Genomic DNA, 27,379 nt, shown 5'->3' on the forward strand with positions numbered 1-27,379 from the left:
AGTCTTTCCATAGCCCCAACTCATTTTTCTCATCAGTTATCTTAGTATTTTATTTTAAAGGCAACCTTTTAAATGCTGTAGGACACAAGTTGGCTAAAATTAAACTGTAGGACTAAGGGTAATGGTGAAGCTTATGCTTATATCAAAAAAGAACATGAAGGGGCTGGCCCCGTGGCCGAGTGGTTAAGTTCGCGTGCTCCGCTGCAGGCGGCCTAGTGTTTCGTTGGTTCGAATCCTGGGCGCGGACATGGCACTGCTCATCAGACCACGCTGAGGCAGCGTCCCACATGCCACAACTAGAAGGACCCACAACGAAGAATATACAACTATGTACCGGGGGGCTTTGGGGAGAAAAAGGAAAAAATAAAATCTTTTATAAAAAAAAAAAAAAAAGAACATGAAAAGATTCGTGCTGCTTGCGTTTTCTCAATATATGCTCTAAGGAAAAGGGGTCATGGCAGGTGGTCAGAGCTGTGGGCCAGTTAATCCTGCCTTTTTTTACTAACAAGTTTTCCTTGAGTTCCCCCTTTGTGTAGTGAGTGTATTATTTGTCCTTCTTAGCTCACAGGGCTGTTGACAAACTCAAAAGGGAGACCTGCTGGGGAAAGGGTATGTGGGATCAGTGTGTGATTTAAATCTAGGTTAAAATCTAGGTTTTCTACTTACCCTGAGCCTCAATGGTCTCATCTTTAAAATAGAACATTAATATTGTGCGGAGCTGTTGTAAAAATTAGGTGGACTAATCTCTGTGGAAACGCCTGACCCACGGCAGGCTGAAAGGATTCGCTGCAGTCCCAGTACTTGGAAAAGTACACAGCACAACAGCCAGGGGCAGACAATAGTAATTAAATTATATGGACCCTAAAGCAACTATTTTATGGTTTCCGCCACTTCAGTTGGAAATGTACATAATCAGGAATGGTATCATATTTTTCCAAATCTTCCTATGGAATGTAGGATCTTCAAGGAGAAGCCCCATATCATTTGCTTCATCTGAAGATTGATGTGGAGAAGAATAGGTTCTTAGCTTCAGTGGAAGAGTGCAGAACCGAGCTGGATCGAGAGACCAAGCTGGTGCCCCAGGAAGGCAGCGAAAAGATCCTTAAAGAGCACAGGGTAGGTCTCACATAACTCAGTGCAGTCATGCAAAGTCACATTGTTACTGCAAGGATGTAACTGATGCTTTCATTTGAGTCTGAAAACACTGAATAGCCAAATTAGTTTATACTGCTAAAACTAAATGGGAATCTTCTATGAAGATGTAAAAGTATTGTATGGATTCCCACAGGGATTATATAAACGTTTATTGCTCATTAGATTTTCTTCAGTGACAAAGGTCCTCATCACCTCTGTGAGAAAAGGTTACAGCTCATTGAAGAACTGTGTCTGAAGCTCCCAGTCCGGGACCCTGTAAGGAACACCCCTGAGACTTGCCACGTGACACTCAAAGAGCTCAGAGCTGCCATTGACAGCACCTATGCGAAGCTCGTGGAGGACCCGGACAAGTGGAAGGACTACACTGGCAGGTAGGGTTGGAACTGTCCCCAGAGGAGGATCTAGTCTCTGCGAATTCTGTTAATTCAGAGATAATCTCAAAACGAGAAATGACGTATGTTTCATCTTACACAATAAAGACAATCAGATTGTACGATCTTGCCCAGGCTCTTGTACAAAAATCTTCATTTAATAAAAAGAGTGTGTTTCAGTCAGAAACAGGGTAAAGCACTTTATTTCCAAGTGACTCAGGTTATCTCTTTGAAGTAGAATCAGACAATCCCTTTCTCCCCAATTTCCTCATGTCCCCAACGGGGACTTCTGCCTCCTTGGGGTTCTGTGTCACTCTAGGGAGTCGCATGAGGCTGGACATCAAGCGGTACCTTCCTTACTCCCAGGTGCTCGGGCCCTGGGACACATCTTTTCCTCAACTGAGTTCACTGCTACACTTTCTCCTTCCTCCAAGTGACTGAGCACAGAGGCAGCCAGCCCTGCCCTGAGCTTCCTCTTAAAGGAATAGTTTCCAGAAAATGTGTTTATCAATTTGCTGCTCAGTTGATTGTCAAATTCCCATGAATAAATTCAAAGTAGAAAATGGATTCTAACCATTGGGATATTTTCTCCCTTTAATAAGAAAATGCCTGTGTTATTTCAGAATTTCTGAGTTCTCATCTTGGATATCTGCAAAGGAGACACAGTTGAAGGAGATTAAGAGTGAGGCCATCGATACTGCCAACCATGGAGACATTAAACATGCTGTAGAAGTAAGTTATGGGCCATTTTTTGTTCCTGGAAAATTTCCATTAATAAAAAAACAATGATAGACAATCTAACTGGTGCCTTTTCTTTTTTCTATAAAAAACTAAGTGCCTGAAAATTGTCTTAAAAATAAGTCTCCTCAGGTTACTGTGGAGAACTGTAGGGTTTCTGTTCTGTTGAATCATTGTTAGCACTTAGATGTGTTCGTGCTCAGTGGTGCCTCTAATGCATCTTTAGCTAATGGGGAATCCTGGGAGGAAAATTGCATGCATGGGTCTACAACACAGCAAAGATTTAAGAAGTGTCATGGAAAACAAAAACGCTATAGGTTTTTCTACATTTCCAGCCTTTCAAAAGCCAGGTCACAGAAAATGAGGGAATTGGGCAATGTCTCTAAGCACCATTTTGATGTCACATTCAGCCTGGATTGGATCAGCCCCTATGAGCATGGGTACAGCCAGGGGGACAGAACGTGAGGCCTGAACCCAGTTTGCCTTCCGTGAATGGCACACAGCAACGCTCTCCCTCTTAGCATTGCTCTTGGTTTTATAGACACACACTATTATGAAAATTCTTTATCTTTCAGCATTTTGAATCCTTGTAAGTCACATAGTTGCTGTTAATGAGAATATATTTCCCTTCTATTCCTATCCTCTGAGTTCCATTTTTTTTCTGTTAAATTTATAATCCCCTTCAATGCTAGAGGTGCTCAAAAATATCATACCTATGGAAGGATATCTATATTTGCTATGAGTTGCTGTTAGAGTCAAAACAAATATTCACTTAGAATAAAAAGGCCACTTGCTTCCAGAACCAACTGTTTTCCACTGGTATGCATTTGCCCTGTAAAACCCTCTGTAGCAGTACACGTGGTTGGAGACCACTGCCCTCATGTGACCCAGAGCAGAGGTGGGAGGGAGAGGCTGCCCCAGTCACCATTCCCTTGGTCAGCAGCCCTACCAGGATCAAGGCCCCTGAGTCTTTCTGGCATGATCTTCCCAGTAAGCCCTCACTTCCTGGATTAGGGCTGTGCTCTTATTTGTGTATCTTACTATCTGGGGTACTGACTTTCAGAAACTAACAATAACGAGGCATAAAATATGAGTGAATGAAGTTAAAATAAATCTTTAGGGCATCCATAATAATATTCCACAAGTAAACTCTTCAATAAAAGAAATCAGCTAAATAAAAAAAGGACTCTCTCGTTCTTTTTTAAAAAAGAACTATGTTCCTTCCAGTTCACAGAAAGTAAGGTAACAAAGTATATGTTACAATTCCCAATTTTGGTGTCACATATTCTTCTGCAGTACCTTTAGAAGCATCTTTGTTGTAATAAAGAGAATATCGTAAATATCTAACCATGGATTTATGAAGGTAACTTTTTGGTATAGATAGTATGGATTTTACACATCAGGTGTTGGCTTGGGGGAACATTTCTTTCTGACACTTATAGACTATGGTAAAATATGGGAACAAAAAGCAAAACAAGCAGGCATTCTCTTGGTGAGTGAATGTCTGGCTCCCCTACCAGCACCTTACAAACTTTCTTAGACTGAGTTCCTTCTTGCTGGAAGACTATGATTCACAGTTGTGTTTTATTCATCAAAAGTATTCTTTCATTCTAGGAGATCAGAAATGACGTTTCCAAAAAAGGCGAGATTCTCAACTGGCTGAAATCCAGGCTTAAAATTTTGATTGAAGTTTCTTCTGAGAACGAAGCCCAGAAGCAAGGAGATGAGCTGGCAAAATTGTCTAGTTCCTTCAAGGCTTTTGTAACTTTGTTGTCAGAGGTATACCATTTACTCACACTCTAACTACACAGTTCGGGGTGAGAAGTCTGGAAAGTTCTTTTTCTTTTGGTTGTAGTTTAACAAGTAATTTTGTAAAGAAAGTGTAGTTGAAGCAAAATGGTTAAGATATTTCTATGAAGACTGGTGGGGAAGATGAGGAGATGCTTGAATTGGGGTCTATGCCATCATTGGGTTTGTTAGTACAGGTTAATGAACTTTATCTACAGTACAAAGCTCATCAGACCCAAACTTGTTACTCTTACTAAAAGTATTATTTCTCCGTCAGTTTAAGGTATATCATGGAGGTTAAGAACACAGAGTTGAGAGCCAAACAAACCCAGAATTAGAGTTCAACTCTGATACCCCACTCCCTATGTAAGCTTTAGCTTGTTATTTAATATCTCTGGGCCTTGATTTCCCTACTAGTAAAACAGGGCTAAAAATACTCCCAAAGGTGCTGTCAAGGGTTAAATGCAATAATGTTTGTGAAACAGTATAGTGCCCGGAACAGAGTAAATAGTCTGACAGCTAGCAATAATAAGATATTCCATGTTTAGTCAACAGGCCAGTAAAATCTCTTTTAGGTAAGATCTATTCATTTTAAACTTCTTGATGTACATTTCAATGTTTATATTCCTTTGTAGATTGAAATATATAAACCCATCTATTTCATTTCTAGTAGGGGCCCTTCTACCCTTGGCAAGAATATTTTTACTGACCAGGCTGTCATACAAGTCTAATGAGTTTGTGGATGGGAAGATAATGTGAGAATGTAGAGTAGAATAGATAGTTATCAGTGTTTCTTGAAATCGTTTCTAAAATTGCGAGTAAAATTGATACTATTGGATGATTTAAAGTTCCCTGATTCTGAAGATCTAGAATTCTCTCTAGATGTCCCAAATCTCACAGTTTGATTGTCAGTTAGCCTTTCATATATTTTTAATCCGTGTAGATCTGCTGGAGACTCTAGTGGTGATTTGACAGAAGCCAAAAATACTCCGACTGCTCACGATTTTAGTTTTATGTGAGAATTTTGATGTAGAAAACAGTTGTTTTGATATAGAAAAACAATTGTTGACAAATTGAAAATAGCAATAGGATTAATCAAATTTTGGAACATAAGCTATTTCAATTCTTTGATCATCCAAGTTTCACAGCAATACTCAAGTTTAGTTAGTTGTCACCATACTTTAAGTGAAATGTTGACGTTATTCTTCTCTACACCTTCTTTGGTCAAGAAGGTAAGGGTAAAAATAAGGATAATAATTTAAAAAGTAAATATATATGCAGGTATCTTTGAACCAAGACCTAACAAATAGTCTTAGTCACATTGATAGATTAACTTATATTGTGTTTTACACACACACACAAAAAACACATTAGCAGCCTTTAAAATTAGAAATTATCAGTCTCCCTAACATTTTTACCATTTATTTGCTTTATCTTCCAAGTACTCTCACAATACTGCCCATGGGACTTGTAACAACATTCTACCTCTAACAAATAGAGACGATTATTTGTACACTCATCTACCTTAAACTTCTGTATAATGTATAATAATACTCTTGTTTGTTACTTAATCACTTAATGAAAGCCAAAAGAGAGGAATGGAGAAAAACATTCTGTTCATGTAAAGATTTATATGAAAAGGTGGCTTGATACATTCAGTCCATCCTTTGATTATAATCCATTTAGTATTTAATGCTGAACACAAAAGCATTTGCAATTGTCCAGTGGAGGATAAAAGGCTGTGGGTAGATTGACAATACATAATGAAGAGTCACTTCTCTCAACAGAGCTGTGATTGACAGATCTGGAGATGGTGGTTTTCATAGGGTCTTATTGCTGTTTATTTGGAGAAGAGCATACTCCAAGTTACCTTGGGTGACCTCAGAGCAGAAGAAGGTCAAAGAGAAAGATCAGATACGAGAAGGAGAAACTGGGAGAATTTTGTGGAAGTCAAATGATATAACGTGTAAATGAGGATCTTAGTGAAGATGGAGAGAGATAGACTTTGAAAACAAAAGATGCTGGTGACACTAAAATAGAGAAAGCAGAAATTAGACGAAAATGCTAAAAATTCAGGAAAGTGACAAGGAAAAGAATCCACTAAAGAACCACAAAATTAGAAATTATAGTGATATTTATGTAGAAATATTTAAAGTGCATTTTCAACAATTGTATTCTTTTCTTCTTTTTCCTCTCCGCAGACTTTTTCCTTATTTACTTTAAATAAGATGGACTCAGCTTTCTTATAACACGTTTACCATTTTTAATTTATCACCATTTATGTATCAAATGAGGCTTGCGATGCCCATAAGTGACTATGCAGTTTAATAATAATTAACTAAGCTTCAAAAATATATGAAAGAATAAAAGTTAGATCTGTGTATATATTTCAAGTTGTTCAGAAAGACTTCACACATATTCTTAAAATATTTAAGATTACATGAGCACATGATTTACAATTCTTTCATGAAAATCTAGGTTGAAAAGAGGGTAAGCAACTTTGGGGACTGTGTCCAGTACAAAGAAATAGTCCAAAGTTCCCTTGAAGAGTTAATTTCTGGCTCTAAAGAAGTCCAGGAACAAGCCGAGAAGATCTTGGACGCTGAAAGTCTGTTCGAAGCGCAGCAGTTGCTCCTTCATCACCAGGTAGAGTGTCTCTTTACTCCAGCGCGTTTGTGCAAAGCTGGCTAGTTACCGACGGAACCAGAGACGTGAAGAGTGTATCCACCAAGCTGAGGAAGAAGGAAGGGGCCTTATGAGGGGATCCAGTTGAATGGCTAAAAGAACTTGGTACTTCTGTTCTGTTAAATATTAAATATTTCAGAAGATCCTGCAAGAGAAATTCTCAGCCCGAGAGATTTGGTGAAATCAAAAAGTTCAAGGAATGTTGTGGAGGGCAAGTTGATTTAGCCATAAAAACCTTCATAAAACTTGCTAAATTGTTCTTTTTATAACAGAGAAGGAAAGCACAGATAAATTGCTCCATATTTGAGATCGCTATTCTTTTGTCATTATGTTACAATCTTGTTCTTCATTTAACAACTTTGAATTCATCTCAGTCTGGAAAATTATAACTTCCATGAATTACCGGACCTTTCTGAAGAGTATGCTCTTAGAAAGGATTGGAAATGGAAGTAAGGAAGTTCTAGTGCATATATAGATAATAAACAATTTTAATCAACTTTACTTGTCAAACTCAATATAAGTGGAAGTATGATTCAAATCAAATATTTTAATGACAAAATTCTAGCTAACAATGTATAGCAAGATGCTAGCTAATTTTGCATATAATAATACAGAAAAATGGAGGTTGCATTAAAAGTGTACAAATAGCAGCCTCTAGACTTTATCGACTTACTTAATAATTATAAAAAGGCTGTGAGGACAAAAAAATGCATAGTGTTGCATTGTTCTCAGTCATTGTGAAAGTGGTGTTTGGGTTTCAATTTACTTTAAGTCAGAGAAATATGAGATTATAGGTATTTACATTAACGTTTTAAAATTTTTCACATTTCTTGGACCAGGTGCTTGGTTATATGCATGTGTTTATTTTGTGAAAATTCATGAGCTGTACACTTGAGATTTGCATACCATTCTGTTTGTACTTTATACTTCAATAAAAAGTTTATTTTAAAACATTACTTTCCCCAAATAGCTCAAGAGATTAATCATTCTGAATATATCCAGGAATTAAATATCTTAATATTAACATTTTTACCGCCTAAATGATTAAAAAAAATTGGAGTTTAGAGTTTGTGCTTTAGGCAGAAAATAATTCTTTAAGGAGAATCATGTCAAATAAATAGTTCTGCCAAATTCCTCCGGGAGTATTGCACAAATGCTAAATGTTGTCTAAATTTGCACACAATGAAAACACCAAGACCAAATTAATTATGTTGTTTATAATTGAAAACATAAAATATTTATAAATAATGCCCATCTTTGACTAACATAGAGTCCCCATTGCCATTTTAACTGTGTTAACTTTAAAATACAGCTTGGGCCCTCGCTGCGTGAGGTCCACCTTTCTGTACCTATATTAAAGTGTGGGTGTTTATGTCGCGGCTTAGCTGCTTAGAGAGTAATATTTATATCCATCTGTGGAACACATGCTTCTAGCAAAAGACAAAGAGGATCTCTGCAAAGAAGCAGGATGTGCAGCAGCAGCTCGCACAGGCTCGGCAGGGGGAAGGTGGGTTGCCCAGCCAGGCCCAAGAAGAGCTGTGGAAGCTGGAGAGCACCCTGGACAGCATGGAGCACAGCAGGGAGAAGCAGGAACGCCGCATCCAGGTAGGAGACCAGAAGTCAAGGCCTGTGTTAACTTCTGGGTCACCCATTACATCTACTAGGGGAAGCAATAGTTTGCTTCCTCCCCTGATGCTCTGGCATTGCGTTAAATACTTGCATGAGTTATCTCACATCAGCCTTATTGGATGGGTACTGTAATTAGCACATTTTGCAAGTGTGGATGCTTAAAAAGAAAGAGTTTGAGGATTTTACCCAAAGTCACAGAGCAGTGATTAATTATAAAGCCAGCATTTTGATCCACATTTGTCTGAATCCAGAAATTTGCATTGGGTCATTTTACTTTTCCAGGCAGCCCAGCAGCCAAACCTTTATTGTGATCTTGACACATTACCCTAAAAAGCGTTTCAGTTTTTGCCATCTGCTCACTGCCCACTCCACCTTCTCTCTTTTCCTTTCATCATTTCTTCTTTTGAGAGAAATTGGGAGACTTTCTTTTCCTTTCTCCTTCATCTACATTTTAAGTAATGTCTTTAGATTCATAGGACTTTACAGCTGATAGAAAACTCAAGAGTCCTAGTCCACACATCCTCTTTTTGTGGTTGAATGGAAACTCGAAAGGGAAATTCTTATAGAAGACGTTAGGATCATCTTTATTCAGTGTAACTGTGAAATTTGAACTGAGATTTAACTGGAAGTTGACAGCCTAACAAATGAATGGAAATGTGACAATATTTTATGACACTCTTTGGTCATTCATAACGTGATATGTTATTTATTTTTTCAAATTTAGCTCACGTTAAGAAAATGGGAGAGATTTGAAACAAACAAAGAGACAGTGGTCAGATACCTTTTTCAAACAGGTTCCAGCCACGAGCGCTTCTTGAGTTTCAGCAGTTTGGAAAGCTTGTCGTCAGAACTGGAACAGACAAAGGTATGTTAATAAGACCACAGAGGCCCTTGGTATTCATTATTCAGAAGAAAACCGTGTTTCTACTCCCTTGTTACTGTTAATTATTATAATTATTCATTTAATCAATACTTACCGCTTATTTGTGATCCACTCTCCAACACACTGGTCAGGTTTCTCTGGGAAGTGAAAACATAAATAAGATTTAAATATCAAGAACTAAGAGAAAGTTTTCATTAAAGTGGGAAACAGTGAGTTCCCTAATAGATGAATCCATAAAAAAATCTTTCTGAAGGCAGTGATATTTTTAACTGAATCTTGAAGGGCAAATAAGACAGAAAATCAGAGTTTGGGGCAAAAAATAAGCATTTCTGTAATGGGAGATGGCATGAAAGTTAAAAGTGTTAGATATGGGGTTCTATGTTGTAAATCAGGAAAATGGAAGTGAAGTTATTAAGGAAAGTTGGGCCACATCTCAAAGACCCTTTGAAGGCCTAAAGCATTACTCTCTCAGCAACATGGAGCCCTTAAAGGTTTGTAAGAAAGAGAGTCACGTGATCAGAGCTTACTTTTGGGAGATGAGTTTGTAGCAGGTGTGGGAAATTGAAAGGGTGAAAGACTAGAGTCATGAGATCCAATTAGAAAGTTATTGCATGTGTGCATTAATATGGACATGAGTTAGGGTAATGGGGATGGCAATGGGGACAGGTGCAAGAGACAGAGAGTGAAGGAAAAGAAGGTGATACCCAAGGATCCGAGCCTGACAAGACAGTGGGAGCGAGACGGGAACTTGAAGGAGTAGCTGTTAGTGGGGAAAGATGACCAACTCAGGTTTGGATGTACCTGTTCGAGGCTCCAGGGGGACGTCCAAGAGATGTCCGTAGTAGATGTCATTTGGTGAGCTCAAGCCTTGGTAAACTCAAATGCCTTGGATACTCAGAGCATACCAATAAACTTGTACAAAGCATTAAGAGGAGTTGTACACATTCTTCTAGTTCCTAGTGCATGTATTTTGGGTTTGTAGAAAGACTGAATTAGCACAGAAGTGTGTTAGCCAATGTGTAAGAAAGGAAACTGTTGTATTCATCCTTCTGTAGCCTTTAGCGAGTAAACCCTTGTGCTTCTGTTTTCTTACCAGTAAAAGGCTTCTCTGTCTCTCATACTGCTAATTTTTATTATTTCTCCTATTATTAACTCACTGAGGAGTTTGAAGTTTTGTACGGCCACAGAATCTTTCAATTCTGAAAGGCTGATTTTCAGCAGCCATTTAAACATAGCATTTTTAACTTAAATTTTTGATATTAATTATTTTATATATTAAAAATATACCAGGTGTCTTTTATAAATACAAACCTATTTATTGGGTTAATTATCATATGGGTGTTCCACCCAGGTTCCATCCGGGTTTCTGACACCCTGTGGCTCTGATCCCTTTGAATGCGTTTATCAGCTGTAGATGAAACAAATGTGACCTCTTTAGTCTTATTATTAGAATTCTCCTTAGCAATAATCTTGCATACTTTGGGTTTGATTTAATAATGTGAGGTGACAATTATTGAACTTGTATGCTGATCTAATCACTTGGCGTTTACCATCTCCTTTAATCCCCAAGACGATCCTAAGAAATAGGTACCATTATTAATCCTACTGTATCAAGGAGGAATATAAGATACAAAGTTGTTAATGAATTTATCCAAGATCTCGGGGTTGCCAGCTGGTGAGGTTGGGAATCAAATCCCAGAGCCCACACTCTTAGCCACTGCATTATATTTTCATTACAAAACTGAGCTGCTTTACTAATTGTTTACGTATGCTGCTGCACAAGCACGTGTAATCTAGAAAAATTGTTCTTCACTTCTTCGATCACTTGACATTGTTAATACAGCCTTCATTGCAGTTGTAGCCATTGCATGTTTGCCCTAAGGAACTTGAGTCCTCTCTGTCTGCCAGTGTGTGATAGGCTGTTCATAGAAATATCACGTTTAATCTTCACAACAGAGCTTTACTGATGAGGAAATGAAAATTCGGAGTTATGTGGCTGACGGTCACACAGCTAGTGAAGCAGAGAGCCTGATTTCAACTCCAGACCTATTTGGTGACAAAAGTCCACTGTTTCCTCCTGCATCCTGCTGCCACTTACATGTCTTCTTCTTAGAATTTAGAGACAAGGCCTTACAACGTTACTCTACTTTTGTTTAGTTTGGTTTTGATCAACATCATTCTGCTCTTTGGATTCCACTACACTGTGCTTTGCCCATCCAGGGCTCCCACAAAAGGCTCTTAGTTTGAATGTATATAAGCATTTTCAAATATAACTCTACTTTCTCCGTGTATTTTCCTGGGTTCTGAGAAACACTAGGAGGGGTGTGGAAAGCGCTTTATTTCACACCTCAGATTCTCTTCATGGGTTCTGGAGAGACTTTGCTGTGATTCAGTCTTCACAATTGAATCTGCAGTGACTGCAAGTTCATATATAGTGACAGTGGGGGCGCTTAGCAACAGAATTTAGTGTTGTGACATTAGCAAATACTGTATTTTAGGATGTTATAAATCTCTGTACCATAATGAAGCTGTACTTACTCATTTTTATTCTAAGTTGCAAGGTACTTCTCCAAAGTAACATCGATCTTTCCAAGAGGACTTTGTCTTCATGCGGCATTATGTAATAAATCTGGGCGTTGCTCTTTGGGAAAATGTGGCTATCAGAAGTCTGATTTTTAAAAATTATTTACATCAGATTTCTACATTATCTATTTAGGAGAGAGGAGTTTGTGATCAAAATTTAAACCTCCTGTGAGATTCCCTACATGAGAAGAAATGAGACACCAAGTTAATTGTTTTCACTCAAGGTTATGTCTCGGTTTATCTTTCCTAATTCAGTATTCAGTATATCTACCTGACCAGATTCAGAGAACTACAATTTACCATTGCCTCAAACATGTTTATTTTCTAATTAAAATAGTTCACTATTATTGAAAATCCGTGCATGAAGTTTATAAAGCATGTTGTCCTCAATTTTATGTGAAAAACATTAAAAAAAAATAGGCAACTGCCAGAGTGCCAGACACTTAAAAATGAAATTGCTAATGTAATGCTAACAGTAAAATTATAAGAAAGGAATTACTATCTGCATTTTACATGAAAGAGCCTGAAAAGTAATTTACAGAGTGAAAAAGCTAGTAATTAGCAAATCCAAGATTCTAGTCCAGATTTGACCAGTTCAATCTTACCTTCTTTCCATCATTATAGTATATGCATACTTAATGCTGGTAAGCATTAAGATCAGATTGTTTTTTTTCCAGAGAGTCAGTTAACAAAATGTTTCTTTACAGATCAGTGATATTCTGTGTTGACTAAGATATTCTTCAACTAAATAAATATTTATATTCATTGGCCTAGAAATCTATTATATTTATGATCGAAAAAAATCAATCACTATTGATCATTGCCCGAACTGGCCTATAATAGACTGATATATTTGTGGACAAGTTAATTATTGTACTGTAGCTTAGAATTGCAAACAGTAAACCTAAACCAGGAAAACAATGGAAAAAACATTTTTGTTAGAATTGTTGGGTAAGTACAAAGGTAGTTATCCAACTCTGAAGGTCTGGTTGTGTATATAAAATGAAAATAATTTAGCAAAGTGTCTATTTTGGTCATGATGAAAATAAGTCCATTTTATTGCTAAGAATATTATATGCCAATATTCGTACATGTTTGAATCATCTATTCATCTATTCTGGGGGAGACTCTGCAGTATATGCAATTTAATGGAGGGCAGAGTTGAATAGAAGATGCCTTCTTAACAATTATAATATCTTTTTCTAGGAGTTCTCTAAACGAACTGAAGGCATTGCAGTCCAGGCTGAGAATCTTGTGAAGGAAGCTTCAGAGATACCACTTGGGCCCAAGAATAAGCAGCTGCTTCAACAGCAGGCCAAATCAGTCAGAGAGCAAGTCAAAAAATTAGAAGGCACGCTTGAAGAAGAGTATGTGCTTGACAAGTCCTAAACTTTCTTCTCTGAGATAAAGTTTCCTACAGCCTTTCCTGTCTATTGTGTTCAAAACATTCTTTGAAACTCTCAAAGTGTCTGTGTATTTCAGCATGTTTTGAGGAAGCAACTCACAGTTCAAAAGAAAGTATCACCAATCCAGAAACCAACCTCTATAACAGAGCAGAAAAATATAAGGGATGTGGTTTTGGCATTGTAAATTGATTCTGTTCATGAGAAAGCCATATCTATTATATTCTGTGGCCTTGGTATATTGGAGAGGAAATCTCAAAAAAAGAACCAATATTTAAAATAATTTTTTTACTGAATTATTCTGCTGTCACCAATTAGAGAGAAGGGGAGATATTTTGGTTATGTAGATTCTAGGCCTGAAAACATAGGAGATAAGCCAAGTGTCTCCCATTTCAAGAAGCTCAGAGAGCTCCTTTATAGTGCCTCTATATTCAGATTGTAACTGATTGATATAATTTCCAAAAATCAACTTCGAAAATCTGTTTTATTTTTAAACACTTAATGTTTGTTTATCTAAAAAGAAAGAATAGTTTGGCCTGTGGTAGCCTGTTATGTACAAAATATACACACAAAATAATTTGGAGGAGATAAACATATGAGAATTTGGCCAATGTTCCTCAAAATAATATGGCCGAACATTTCTATTTTAAAGGTTATTTAGAGGCAAATCGCCAATATATATTATTCTTAAGGTATAGGACAATTTCTAAGATGGGTTTTGAAATGTAAAATTTGTTTTTAATACTAACACCTTGAAATTAACATTGTACATTTGCCTAAACTTTAAAATTTGTCAAATAACTTATTGAAAGCAAATTATGACTTAAAACTTTGAGAATTTTATATTAAATATTATCCAGCAAGGTATGGAAATAGTAAAACTTGAAGTTTATTAGAAAGGAAGCTACTTTTACTACGAATATCCATTTGAATCTTTATTTCATGTAAAAACTTGTGATATAACATAGCTTGCATTATCTTACTGATGAAAGCATTAGGCACATCCAGGGTATATATTTGAGACTGCAATATTACTTAATTTGACAATCAATGATGCCATTGTATTTTTCTTCATGTCTTCAAGTGCCTTTTGGTAAACAGGGAAATTCACTTTTTTTTTAACCCGAAGACTTATCAGTTCAATGATATACTGTTGGTTACTTAGTCTTTTTCTAAACTGAAAGCCATAAGTACATGGTTATATGTGCTTAGCTCATACAAACTGGGAATCTATAGTTGAAATTTGTTCAATAGATTGGTTACAAATAACACCCAAGTTGTCTAAAAGTAATGAGGGTGCTCAGGTACAAGAATTTATAAAAGTCCTTTGGAATCAACTGTACAGACATCTAAGAAGAGCTGAAATGGTTATAGATTATAGATTGCAGGCTTAACTCTAACAGTTGGTACAGTTCCTGCAAGGCAGCGTGGGATTCAGATTACAAGCTCTATATTGATTTAAAGATGCATTTCATAAAGATCTTTGGGTATAAAGCACCATTGTAGTATCTCTCCTCTATGAACAAGAGGACCATGACCACAAAGACCACCGGAATCCATGTGGGCAAATTACTAAAATAAATCCTGGTAACTACTGATCACATGCAGAGTTTACCTAGATTGTACATGGATTCAAACCCATTTGGACCCAGCAATATTTTATTTGAAGCACAGTTCCATTTATAACATAGCGTACATGCTACCTCGTTAAATGTTCAATCTCAGAGGAGATAGAAAGACTTGAGGCCTGACTGGCTACTCAGATCAAGTGTGCTTTTTTCCTTTGCTAATAGTTTCAACTTCAACGTGGTCACAAATGTCTTCACCTCGTGATTTAAAGGAAAATGTATTATTCTCTATTAAGATACTGTATTTTATTTACTTAATTTGGTTAATTTTAGTATTAAAACCATGGAAATGGTGAAAAACAAGTGGGATCATTTTGGCAATAATTTTGAGACCCTGTCCGTCTGGATTACTGAGAAAGAAAAAGAACTCAGTGCTCTGGAAACTTCGTCATCTGCCATGGACATGCAAATCAGCCAAATTAAGGTGACCTGCTCACACATTACGTTTATAATCCATGTCTAGCTTTTAAGAACTCCCTTCTTATATTTCATCCAATGCTATTTGGCCCCAGGACAAATCTATCATTGCTCTGTGACTCTATTAAAATTAAATTCACACAAAATGCTGAGCTAAGAGGTCTTGACCGATACCGGGCAACACTTTATAGGTGGAATTATGTATTAATATTGTCTGGCTTATGCATTCAAAATCAGTATTGTGTGCAATATCATTAAAATGTTTTTATGGTTACATTATTCTTTTCCTTGATTTTCAATTGACCCCATTGGAGTGCTCTGTTGATTCATTTATGTCACATGAAATATACTCATCATCCACAACTGTACTTTATAAGAACTATTCCAAATGTCTATCTCAAGTATTAGTGGTATTTACCCTCACAAAACACAAGGAGGAGAAATTGCTTTCTTTAGGAGAAGCTATCAGACCCCATCGCTCTAGTGCTTTCTTTTATGATGGACATGGACTGAGGTGCCTTGATACCTCAGCTCTTCCAGCTCTAAAATAACCATCTGCATAGACTATCATTGTCCACTTCATTCCAATTGTTTAAGAAAAAATGGGCTGAAAGAAATGAATTCTGAATGTTCAGATCTCTTTCTTTTATTTTTACACAACACATTTGCAAAATTCAGCACCTTCTTTTTTGATCTCAGCTCATTATTTTTGGAATGGGAAAACCCTCTGCCATTTCATTTGGTTAAAATAAATACCAAGGTAAGAGAACATTTCACACTATGACTCAGAACAAGTCATTACCATGTGCACAGTGGGAGGGTGCAATGTGGCTAAGCCAAAATGACATGCTGTGTAGGTTATCCTGGTTTATCACACATCTTTTGCAATCAAGGATACATGGAGTCTGGTATACACAGTCTGCTTTTGACTTGTGTGGTATGCTAGGAAAAATAGATGCCAAGCTATTAAAGAATATTCGTGAAATATGTTTAACCTTTAAAAGTGTTTTTAAAAGCTATCACTTAATCATTTTCACTAAAGTCTAAAAAAACAAAGAACAGCACATTTAAATAATTTTGTCTCAAGAAGTTCCTTACAAAAATGTTTGACATGCACTTTTAACTTATTTATCTTTTCTATAATTCATTTTAGTATTATTTAAACCTTAATTCCAGGAGGTCTGAAATATATCATGATCAAATGCATCGCATTGTTACTCTTTAGACAACAAAATGATTACATATTTTATTTTAATATATATATAGCATTCAATTGTGGATTTCCATGCTGTCAAACTAGAAATACATTTTAACATTCTAATATAGCGTTTTTAAAACTATCTAGAAATGTATTAAATTATTATAAATAGCAGGAAAAACATATTTGCTAGAAATAAGCAAAGATAGAGTGAAATATACTGTACTATGGAATTTAGGCTAATAGGTTCATGTTCTGTTTCCAAACAAGACTACATTAAAGGACATATTAAAAATACAGTAACATCTGTCATAGTGTTTTTACTTTAAAACAACCTTAGGATTAAAATTAATGAAGTATTTGCATTTTTGAGAAGATATTTATCTCTAAGCCCATTTTTGTTCTTTCTTACATGTTATTCCAAATTGACTGATTTCTTAGTCCTAAATGATAATTTACAAATGATAAGAATGTATACTGGGTTCATCTTCCGCATTCTCTTCTTGGATTATAAATATTTTTGCCACAATCCAACAATATGATTATATACTTTGCACTAATTTATCCACGACATGTATTACTCTAAGAACTGTGACCTCTGATCTTAACTGAGATCATTCCACTGAGGTGCTACAAGCACGTAGAACAATTTTTGTCTCCTATGACACTCAATATATGTTTGTTGAATTTATGAGTAATTTTTCTAAAACATATCTTAAAAAACAGCAAAATTAAGAAAGATTGTATTAATGCTCAAACAACAAATATCTATCAGATACCCATATAGTCATGCATATTAAAATAAAAATAAATAAGTGATGTGTACTGCACACTAATCTGATTTCTGTTGGTCTCAGGTAGACAAAAGTTATTTCTGACTGTTTTCTCATCTAGATAGAAGTCACGCATTTATTTTTTTCTACGGTAACTGTTTTTCATATAAATTATTGGAAACTGAGACTTGTCTGAATTTTTGGCTTTATTTTGATGGGATGATTTAGCTCTTTTTTTCAGAGAAATAATTTTATTCTTTTATCCATAAATAAGCCTCTATGTTTATCACACACACACGCACACACAGCACATACATCCTTAGTGGTTTTCAGTATTTTTCAGCTGTTGGCTAATACATAAAATGTCCACCTCCCCCAAATGGATATTATGGTATGTAGACTCTTTACTGTAGAGGCCACAGCTAATGAACAGAGCGTGTTTCACAGAGTGGAGCCAGGGATCAGCAGCAGTGGCTTGCTTCATCTGTTAATTGTTAGAAGTTGTAAGAAATGCAAAATCTTGACCACCCCCCACCCCCCCAGACCTACTAAGGCTGAGTCCCTGCAGATGGGGGCCAGGTGATTCTAACATAGTCCAAATTTGGAAACCACTAGCATAAAGAATAGACGATAAATTCAAAAAGACTGAGTTTAGGTAGGAGTGGAATCAGAAAAGCTTTTAGCTTGGTAAAATATGAAATACTCCACTACATTTTAGGAAAATTAAATGAATGTCAAATTAGCATTCCTATGAGTTAGTGGAATACACTGCTTTCCAGATCAGTTGGTTCAGACGCTTGATGCCAAAGATAAGCAGGGAATTCTCTGTACCTTCAGAGATGCTGTAAGAATTCCAGCGACATCTCCCTGTTTACTTCACTGCAAGCAGGAGTAGCTATTTCTCTATTCTCTTTCCACCAAGCATGGCTACTATTAGTTTCTATTTTTTAGATGTGTCCTGCATATCTGTTCTCCCCAAATGAGGTCAGGAAACACATGGTGTTTGTTCATAGCTGCTCTCTAATGGTCCAAGTATATTGAAATGTCAGTTAAGGAAAATTCTGATTTTCTCTCTCTACAGGTAATTATATCATTTCAGGAAGACAAGGTTACTCAGCCTACATTGTCATTTTTCTTGTTTTAAATATTAGGTCATAATTCAAGAAATAGAAAGTAAGATCAGCAGCATTACAGGACTAGAAGAAGCAGCTCAGTCTTTTGCCCAATTTATTACCACTGGAGAATCTGCTCGAATCAAAGCCAAGTTAACACAAATAAGAAGATACTGGGAAGAACTTCGAGAACATGCACAGTGTCTGGAAGGAACAATCCTGGGACATCTATCTCAGCAGCAAAAGTTTGAAGAGAATCTTAGAAAGGTGAGAATTGGTCCATGCATACTAAAATTACCTGTTTCATATTACATTTATAGAAAAATGCAAGATAGTCCAGAAATAGTGGAATAAGGAAAAGACACAATTTGCCGATCATTTACCAAGTTATCAATGATGACTAAGGTTATAATTATTTATATGGTACCTTTTTCGAGGGAATATAAAAATCTCATTATACGTTGTGTTCAGAAAGTCATTCAGGCTTAGCTATATTCTTTCCAAATAATGAGACACATTGATTTTAGAGTTTTTAAAAATAAATATTTTATCATCACACTGAGAGTTATCCAAAAGAGATAGCCTTTCTGCTTCCTCAATAACTTTTCTGCCTAAATGCATATTTTTCCCACCATTGTTTTTATATTTCATCAATGTTTTAGATCCAGCAGTCTGTGTCTGAATTTGAAAATAAACTTGCTGAGCCAATCAAAATATGTTCTTCAGCTACAGAAACATACAAAGTCCTCCAAGAACATATGGTAAGAGTGTGCCTCAACATTTCTGCTTATTTATCAACTCAGAAATTTGATAATTCCTGCTTGAAAAGAAAACTGTACACATTTTTATGACAGTGAAAATTGAAAAGATTTTTATATTACTTGAGGAATGATATAGACCAAATGTATTCGCTTCATATAGTATAAGAAATATAAGTATGCGAATAAATTTTCATGAAAATTTTATATTAAAGGAGTATTCATTGAAAATGTATTTCTCTTAGTTACAGAGTTTAACTTTTTCAGATTATAGCTTTAATAAACCCTGTTAATCTTCCCAGCATTATAAAAAATCTTATGTGCAGGAAAAAAAATATATGTGTGCGGCAGATTTCAGACTTAAATCCACTACACTCAGATATGCAAAGAATATATCATCACTGGCCTTTTTCCAATGACTAGCTTTTTGGTCTGTTCTCTGAACTGGTGACCATTGGGAGGTGTTTCCCCAAGCAAGAAACAGATGCCTCTGGCAGAATTTAGGAGAAGGAGCAAAGGGGTAGAATCACGCACAAAGAAATACTAAAAAGAAACATGTGTTAGTCAATAAACATAAATATATATATTTAGCCCTATTATATGTGCATGCGTGCAGGTATATACATATTTGCAGAGAAAGGCATTCCGTGATAGAAAGCAAGCAATTGACAAAGACACATCTGAAAAGGGGATGGAATTTATATTGTGTGAATATTTATAAGAAGAATGAGTTCTTGTGTTACTTATGTAATTTTTTTAAAATACCCCCAAAATGAGAAAAATTGAATATGATGGAATTATTTTAATAGACAACTAAGTTAATAATTGATACTAGAGAGGGTGATATTCTATTTTTTCTAATAGTTAGATTTCTTAAAGCAAGTTATTTTTCTATGTCTTGGTTTGCTGATCTGGTAAATGGGGATAATGAAAGAATATACCCCTTAGGGGTCTTGGGAAGATCAAGTGAGTTGATATATGTAATGTACATAACAAAGTACCTGCCGCATTCTCAGGCACCCTGATTGTTAATATTATCATTGGTTCCTGACAGCAGCTATGTCAGCCATAACTTCCCTTATATTTTTTAATAGAAATTATAGCATGTTATATGTAGCTCTTATAAATTAGGAATATGTTTTTTTAAATACTCATGTATTTGGCACAAAATGAATAATAAATTTCACAAATGATTTGAATCCTTAAGGGCAAGTTGAAATTAGTCAGATATACAGCAACAAATTTTTATTTGGGGAACAGTCTCTCTATTCTCATTTTTGATCTCTGCATTCATGAAGTAACTTTCTCCTCACTTTCACTAGGTCTTGCTGAAAATCATGGGCAGGGACGTTTTTTAGCACTCTTGCTGTTTATTATGACAGATGGAAAATTTTCAGTGAGAATGGGTCTCAGAGAAAAATGTAGGTCTCGTTTCTTGATGCTGTGCTTTCATTACTCTGCCTTTGCCCTCTTGTCAGGATCTCTGTCAGGCCCTGGAATCGCTGGCCAGCACAGTAGCTGCTTTCTCAGCCAGTGCCCGGAAGGTTGCTAACAGAGGCTCCTCCGTCCAGGAGGCCGCAGCCCTGCAGCAGAGATACGAGGGGATGCTGAGTCAGGCTAAGGAGAGACAGACTGTGCTGGAGAACGTGCTGGCCCACTGGCAGAGGTGAGCGGGCTTTCTTCTTGAGTTGGGTGCATGGGTTTGAATAGCCTCTCTTAAATAGGAAATTCTGGACCAACCGTTCTTTAAGTGATGGGAAATAATCGTCCCAGATGTAAAACTTCTCAACTTACGTGTCTCACATGGGAAGATCTTGATCTTCATTATAAGTTGAAGATTCCTAAGAGTGGAGAGGATGTGTGTGTGTCTTTACATATTACACAGATCTAAACACATGTGCAAGTATGTTCGTGAAAAGGACAGGAGTGTTTTTCGTACCTTCACATTTAGGAATGAGGTAACCAACATCGTGTTATTTGTAATGGTTAGTGTGGCACCCCTCCAACTTCAGAAAGGTTTAGTTTTTTAGTAGGATAATTTTGGATGAACTTGTTTCTTCCCTCTGCTTTCTTTAGGCTAGAGAAAGAATTGTCAACCTTTTTGACCTGGTTAGAGCGGTGTGAAGCTATCGCCAGTTCCCCAGAAATGGACATTTCTGCAGACAGAGTCAAAGTGGAGAGTGAACTTCAGTTAACACAGGCAAGTTCAAGGGAGTGTGAGGGAGATAATATACTCTATTGTGGCTGCATTCTAAAGAGAAAAACAAGAACAAAACCCTCTATCCATTCTTGTTTTGGCTTTGTGATCCTGAGCAAAAGAGCATCTGTGACCTGAAAGAGAAAGTGGTGGTGAACTTAGTGATGGTCAGTTTCCAGGGTGTATTAGAAAAGCCTGTAATATAACGTCTGATATTTGAGCACAAATGATCTGGCAGGGAAGTTGAAGGAGGAGTGAGTGGAAACATAAATGAAACAAAGTTGACCATCAATGAATAACTTTTTGAAGCTGAGGAATAGCTATATTCTTTCTACTTTTGTATTTCCATGAATTTTTGGTAATGAAAAGTCTTTTTTTAAGAGAAAAGGAATACAGTGTAGAAAGAAGTCACAGTAATGATTATTTTTGGCAAGGCAGAAAGTGAATGAGCACTAATGCAGATGATAGAAAGATGAAGAATATTAGCTTATTACATCCTTGATGTAAAAAAGAATCTTTAAGTATGATTGAAACTACCGACAATGTTACTGATTTCTGGAGATTAATAACTTGCTTTAAGTGATGCTGTCTGTGCCCAAAAATTCAACAGGCAAAATTGCTTCTCAAAAGAGATTTATTGGATAACAGATTTACACCCCAGCTTTCTCCTATCACCTTTTACAAAATGTTTAAGAGGAAGTTAGGGTCGTTTACTTTTCATAATTGCTTCTCCAAAACCTCCATCATAGAGTGTCTGTAGCATCGGAGCCTATTGCCCTATCTTCGAATTTTCTCTTCCCTTGATTTTGAGGATTCCCCACGCTCCTGGTTCTCTTGCCTTTTTAGTTTATTAAACAGTGATGTTCTGCCTTAATCTCCCAAAGAGTCCTGCTCAGAAACCTTCAGTAAATATCCTGCCTGAGGATAAAGGTAATCCTCAGCCCACAATCTGATGTTTATTGTCCTATAAATACTGTGCGAGGTGTTCTAAGAAGGGAAGTCACAGATCCTCTTCTTAAAAATAACACAAAGATATCTGACCATATGAAACTGTATTCCTACATATGTCTATATGGAAAATAAGTGCTATATGAGTTAGGGGACAGAGACGGGGGCACAGGCTTCTGTGACTCCTGCATCCCGGCGCTGTCAGCCAAGCTACCACCCCACTGTGGTCTGAATGTTCTTTGTACATTTCCCACCTCCTGTCCTTGTGTCCGTCCTACTCAGCCTAAGCCACAATTCTGCTTTTCAGCCTTTTTTGTCATCCATGGGCTGTGTACTCCTTCCTCTGATACCTATAGTGATCTTGCTTGTATCACACACGTGACCTCACTAGGGAGGAGAAACAAAACGTTTTGACAAGCATCTACCTTGTGCCATGCTACACCTATCATTCCATTTAACACCGTTCTGGTACTACCTATCTCTATGAGTGTTTATATTTTATCTCTTGTTAGGTAGAAACCACAACTTTTATGCATCACTCACAGAACCTAAGAGATTCATGGCCTGATTAAAAATAAGTCATCCTGTTGCATGAAAGTAAAATGAAGAGTCCCTAATTTCCCCAGTTTGGCCTAAAATTGTCTCTAAACAGAGAAGGAGATTGTGTTCCTAGTACCTAGAATTGCGTCTCTATTATTGTTAGATATGCATTGTTTCCCTTCAGCAAGAGTTTTTCCTTGATTCTCTTTGCCTACTCAATTTCTTCATCCTGAAAGAAATTCTACAGCTTCTAGCTTTGCCTAACTCAATAGAACTCAGACTCTGGAAAACTCATTCAGGTTTCTGTAGCAGTGTTTATGTTGCATTAGAGGTTAAGTGGATCCATTTCTAAATCAAGTAATAAAAACTCTCTTGGGGCTGGCCCGGTGGTGCAGCGGTTAAGTGCACACATTCTGCTTCAGTGGCCTGGGGTTCACCGGTTTGGATCCCGGGTGCAGACATGGCACCGCTTGGCACGCCATGCTGTGGTAGGTGTCCCACATATAAAGTAGAGGAAGATGGGCATGGATGTTAGCTCAGGGCCAGTCTTCCTTAGCAAAAAGAGGAGAATTGGCAGCAGTTAGCTCAGGGCTAATCTTCCTAAAAAAAAACCAAACTCTCTTTAGTCTGGTCCCAGTGACCTCCATTTTGTAAGAATACAAAGCCTTTGGACAACAACCACCTGTGTCACATGGTCCTTCCTGGTCAATCATGTTGGGATGAGATCTGTAATGTATTCTGCTTCTCTCAGGCACTGCAAAATGAAGTCGTATCCCAGGCCTCCATCTACAGCAACCTTTTGCAGTTGAAGGAATCACTGTTTTCAGTGGCCTCCAAAGACGATGTGAAAATGATGAAACTACATTTGCAGCAGTTGGATGAAAGATGGAGAGATTTGCCACAGATAATTAGCAAAAGGTTTGGGTTTTTTTTTAAAAAAAGAACATCTAATATTGTTCATTTTTTGAAATAGTGAGAATATAAATTCAGAAAGCAGAGTGTTGTTTATTTTATTTAACCTGACTACTCAGAGGATAATTACAGAAGGGGAGAAAATGACTTTGTCATTTTCAAAATCAAAGTGCTCAAAAATTAGCATTTCTGATGAACCTCAATTTAAAATTTTACTCTTACAATCAGGGAAAGTGATCAAACTAGTTGAAATATGTTGATGAGAGTAGGTTGCTCTTGTTTGTATTATTTCTTGCCCAAGCCGTTTGTGTACAGGAGAAAAATGGCAATTAAAATTTTGCCTCATGTAATATTTCTCAATCAGAGGTATTATATATATAAGCTACTCCATTCCATAGCAGTATAGATCTTTGTACAGAGCAAGGGAAATTATTACCATATTAAAGGAAGCAAACATAGATTCAATTTTAATTAATGAAATAATTATCAATTGGCATCTATACCTTTCTAGTATTCCAGAAGACATTTTTTTCCTTAAATTGGCATTGATTATGCATGTGATCTTGGCTAAGGTATTTCACCTTTATGATCACTTCTTAAATTCATGGGTCCAGCAAATATTTATTGAGTTCCTACAGTGAGTAGAACACTCTTCTGTGTGTTGAGGGTAGCCATACTAAGCAGAGTTCCACTCTTCTTTGACGGAGCTTGTATTTGCTCCATTGTTTATTCATTCATATATTCAGTCAGTCGGCAAATGTTTATTGGGCACCTGCTGAGTACCAGGCACCATATCAGACACTGGAGCCATAAAAATAAATAAACCTTGGACTCAAGTATTTTACAGATCAGCACAGGGATAACAAGGAAGCCTATGAGAGAGGTGAACACAGAATATTGTGGGAACAAAAAAGGGACATCTGGATGGGTTCAGGAAAGGCTGAGAGAAGGATTTGGTGTCAACTCTTGGAAAATGAGTAATTTTCTGTAAAATAGTGGAGGATCTACCCTCTGCCCCTCTCACAGAGGGAAAGGAAAGGCCTTTCAAAATGGCACAAATGTGTGACGGCATTCAAAATATAATTCATACATGTAAAGATCATGTGTAGAAGGTTTTGTAAGGATTAAAAGATGAAAGTGTTTAAAAAGTTGAACTTTGGATATGAACCATTGTAATGAATATTGATGTCTGATTAAGATCTTATTCTTAATGTTGGTTTTGGATTCTGACCTCAGATCACCTTTGTTAATCAATCTAATTCATTAATTACACAAGTATTGAATGACCCTGACCGTATGCATAGCACCACCATTCTAGGTTGCTAAAGATAGAATAGTAAGCAAGGCAGGTAAAGTCGTGTCTCGCATTGAGTGGGGAGGACAGGTGCAGGGAATAAACATGCAATTAAACAAATGAAGGAACAAGACTCTTTCAGGTGGTGGTAAGTAATATGAAGAAAACAAAATAGGGTAACTTGGTAGAGACTGTAGATTGGTGCATCTTTAGAATGGGTGGTCAAGCAAAGCCTCTTGGAGGACATGACATCTGATTAGGATCTGAATGCTGCCCCAGGAAGCAAACTCATGGTGCGTTGGGGGCAGAGCATACACGCAGAGGGAGCAAAAGAGGCAAAGGCTCTCAGGCAGTAATGAGCAGGGGTTTGGGGGAAGCAGAGAGGTCAGTGGCAGTGTGGGGCAGGGCTGTCTCAGATAGGGTCAGAGAAGTTGGTAGACCACGTTGTAGATGACAGTAAGGAGTTTTAGGGTCTTGCCTTGCTATGTGCAACAGGGAACTGCCCCCATGTTTAAGCTTGTCAGAGAATGTTCCAATGACATTAAAACCATTTCTGATTGTCACCTAAAGAGTGGATTGTAGGGAGGCAATGGTGGTAGGAAGGAAGCCAGTTTAGGAGGCTGTAGAGTGCAGGCAAGAGAAGAGATTTAGACCAGGGTGCAGAAATGGAGAGAAGAGTCAGAATATACTGTGGTGGGGTGCTAACAGGATGTGTATAGATCAGATGTGGTGGTAAGGAAATGGAGAGCTGAAGAATGGCTCCTAGGACCATCTGGGTGGATGGTGGAAATGTTAACTGACTTAGGGAAAATTGTGAGAGAAACAGAATTTGAGAAGTAGAAAACTTCAAGAGTTCTGGTTTAGGGGCTGGCGCCGTGGCCAAGGGGTTAAGTTCGCACGCTCCACAGCAGGCGGCCCAGTGTTTTGTTGGTTCGAATCCTGGGTGCGGACATGGCACTGCTCATCAGACCACGCTGAGGCAGCATCCCACATGCCACAACTAGAAGGACCCACAATGAAGAATATACAACTATGTACCGGGGGGCTTTGGGGAAAAAAAGGAAAAAGTAAAATCTTAAAAAAAAAAAAAAAAAGATTTCTGGTTTGTCCACACAGGACAACATCACTTTTGCCCTTAGTTAAACTTATTTCAAAAACATATCATCAACTTGTTACTGAGAAAGAGCCCCTGGCCCGACGCCCATAGAAACCAATACCGTGACACCTACTTTTGAGAAAAGAAAAGGGTATATTGCAAGGTCAACTGGCAAGGAGATAGGAGGCAAGGCTCTCAAATCTGTCTCCTGGATGCAAGGTTGGGGTGAAATTTAAGGAGTTAGGGGGAGAAGCTGATTGGCTACCCTCAGATCAGTCGGTATATGGTAATCAAGCTGCTGGAAGCCAGATTTTCCTTTTGGAGGGACTTCTCACTTCCTAAAGGGCTCAGACAACAACATTTCTGAAGATTCTTGGTTCCAGGGTCATCCCGTGGCTGTGGGTTCCTGCCTGGCACATGCACAGTGCTCTCTGTTATTGGGCAAGGTTTAATTAATCAACAGCAACCTGTGTTAAGGAGGCAAAACTAGTTTAAGCTGGCCAATGCTTTATGTGCTTTTTCAAACTCTCTGTTCATTTGTGGGACATTTTAACATTAACATCTTTCTCTACATAGGATTAATTTTCTTCAGTCGGTGGTTGCTGAACACCAGCAATTTGATGAACTACTGCTTTCCTTTTCTGTCTGGATTAAGCTGTTTCTCAGTAAATTACAGACTACTTCTGAGATAAGCCTAACAGACCATCAGGCAGCTCTCACTCGGCACAAGGTACAAGGCATTCTTTTAAGATGGAAGAAGAATTTGTTTGTAGAAGGGAACTGTTAAATTATAAAGGGATGCAGCATTTCAAAAAACACCTGGCAGCATTTTAACTTTGTATTCATGTGTAAATGTTTTAATAATGGAGCATATGGGTCCAGGGAATGTTATGCAGATAAATTAAGTATAAAACCACTTCAGATAAAATAGGCAACCACCTTAAGATGCTATTTCTTAAGTGGAGCACATGATTTCTGGGGTGAAATGATGAGAATGTTCATTTTTAAGCTTCCTAGTTTGCTTTGTTCCAATACTGAAAACTGATACTGAATTCCTGTTCAGTTTTTAATGACATTGTTTTTCTGAATTACTATTTAGCTTGAAAGTTATTTAAAATTTATGGTTTATTATTCATATTTACAAATTATGCATAATATCTATCCTGGTATCAAAAAACTTTTTTAAAGTCAGATATTGATCAAGTATTGGGATAGTTGGAAATAAGCTGCATAATAAGCATATAACAATATTTAATGATAAAATATTTAGT

General features: G+C 37.1%; 1 protein-coding gene across 2 annotated transcripts in view; it reads left to right on the forward strand.

The window, feature by feature from the left end:
• Nucleotides 1-27,379, forward strand: part of SYNE1 (spectrin repeat containing nuclear envelope protein 1) — a 443,793-nt gene that overhangs the window by 153,137 nt on the left and 263,277 nt on the right. For both annotated transcript variants that reach the window (XM_070603011.1, XM_070603013.1), the window contains 15 exons: nucleotides 958-1,116; nucleotides 1,318-1,526; nucleotides 2,150-2,258; nucleotides 3,879-4,043; nucleotides 6,531-6,698; nucleotides 8,172-8,342; nucleotides 9,091-9,231; nucleotides 13,039-13,199; nucleotides 15,137-15,287; nucleotides 18,403-18,630; nucleotides 19,026-19,124; nucleotides 20,600-20,787; nucleotides 21,198-21,321; nucleotides 23,558-23,724; nucleotides 26,685-26,838. In XM_070603011.1, coding sequence (XP_070459112.1) covers nucleotides 958-1,116; nucleotides 1,318-1,526; nucleotides 2,150-2,258; nucleotides 3,879-4,043; nucleotides 6,531-6,698; nucleotides 8,172-8,342; nucleotides 9,091-9,231; nucleotides 13,039-13,199; nucleotides 15,137-15,287; nucleotides 18,403-18,630; nucleotides 19,026-19,124; nucleotides 20,600-20,787; nucleotides 21,198-21,321; nucleotides 23,558-23,724; nucleotides 26,685-26,838 — 2,394 coding nt within the window. The remainder of the gene's footprint in view (nucleotides 1-957; nucleotides 1,117-1,317; nucleotides 1,527-2,149; nucleotides 2,259-3,878; nucleotides 4,044-6,530; nucleotides 6,699-8,171; nucleotides 8,343-9,090; nucleotides 9,232-13,038; nucleotides 13,200-15,136; nucleotides 15,288-18,402; nucleotides 18,631-19,025; nucleotides 19,125-20,599; nucleotides 20,788-21,197; nucleotides 21,322-23,557; nucleotides 23,725-26,684; nucleotides 26,839-27,379) is intronic.

Source organism: Equus przewalskii, chromosome 32 (genome assembly GCF_037783145.1).
Source record: "Equus przewalskii isolate Varuska chromosome 32, EquPr2, whole genome shotgun sequence".
Lineage (NCBI taxonomy): Eukaryota > Metazoa > Chordata > Mammalia > Perissodactyla > Equidae > Equus > Equus przewalskii.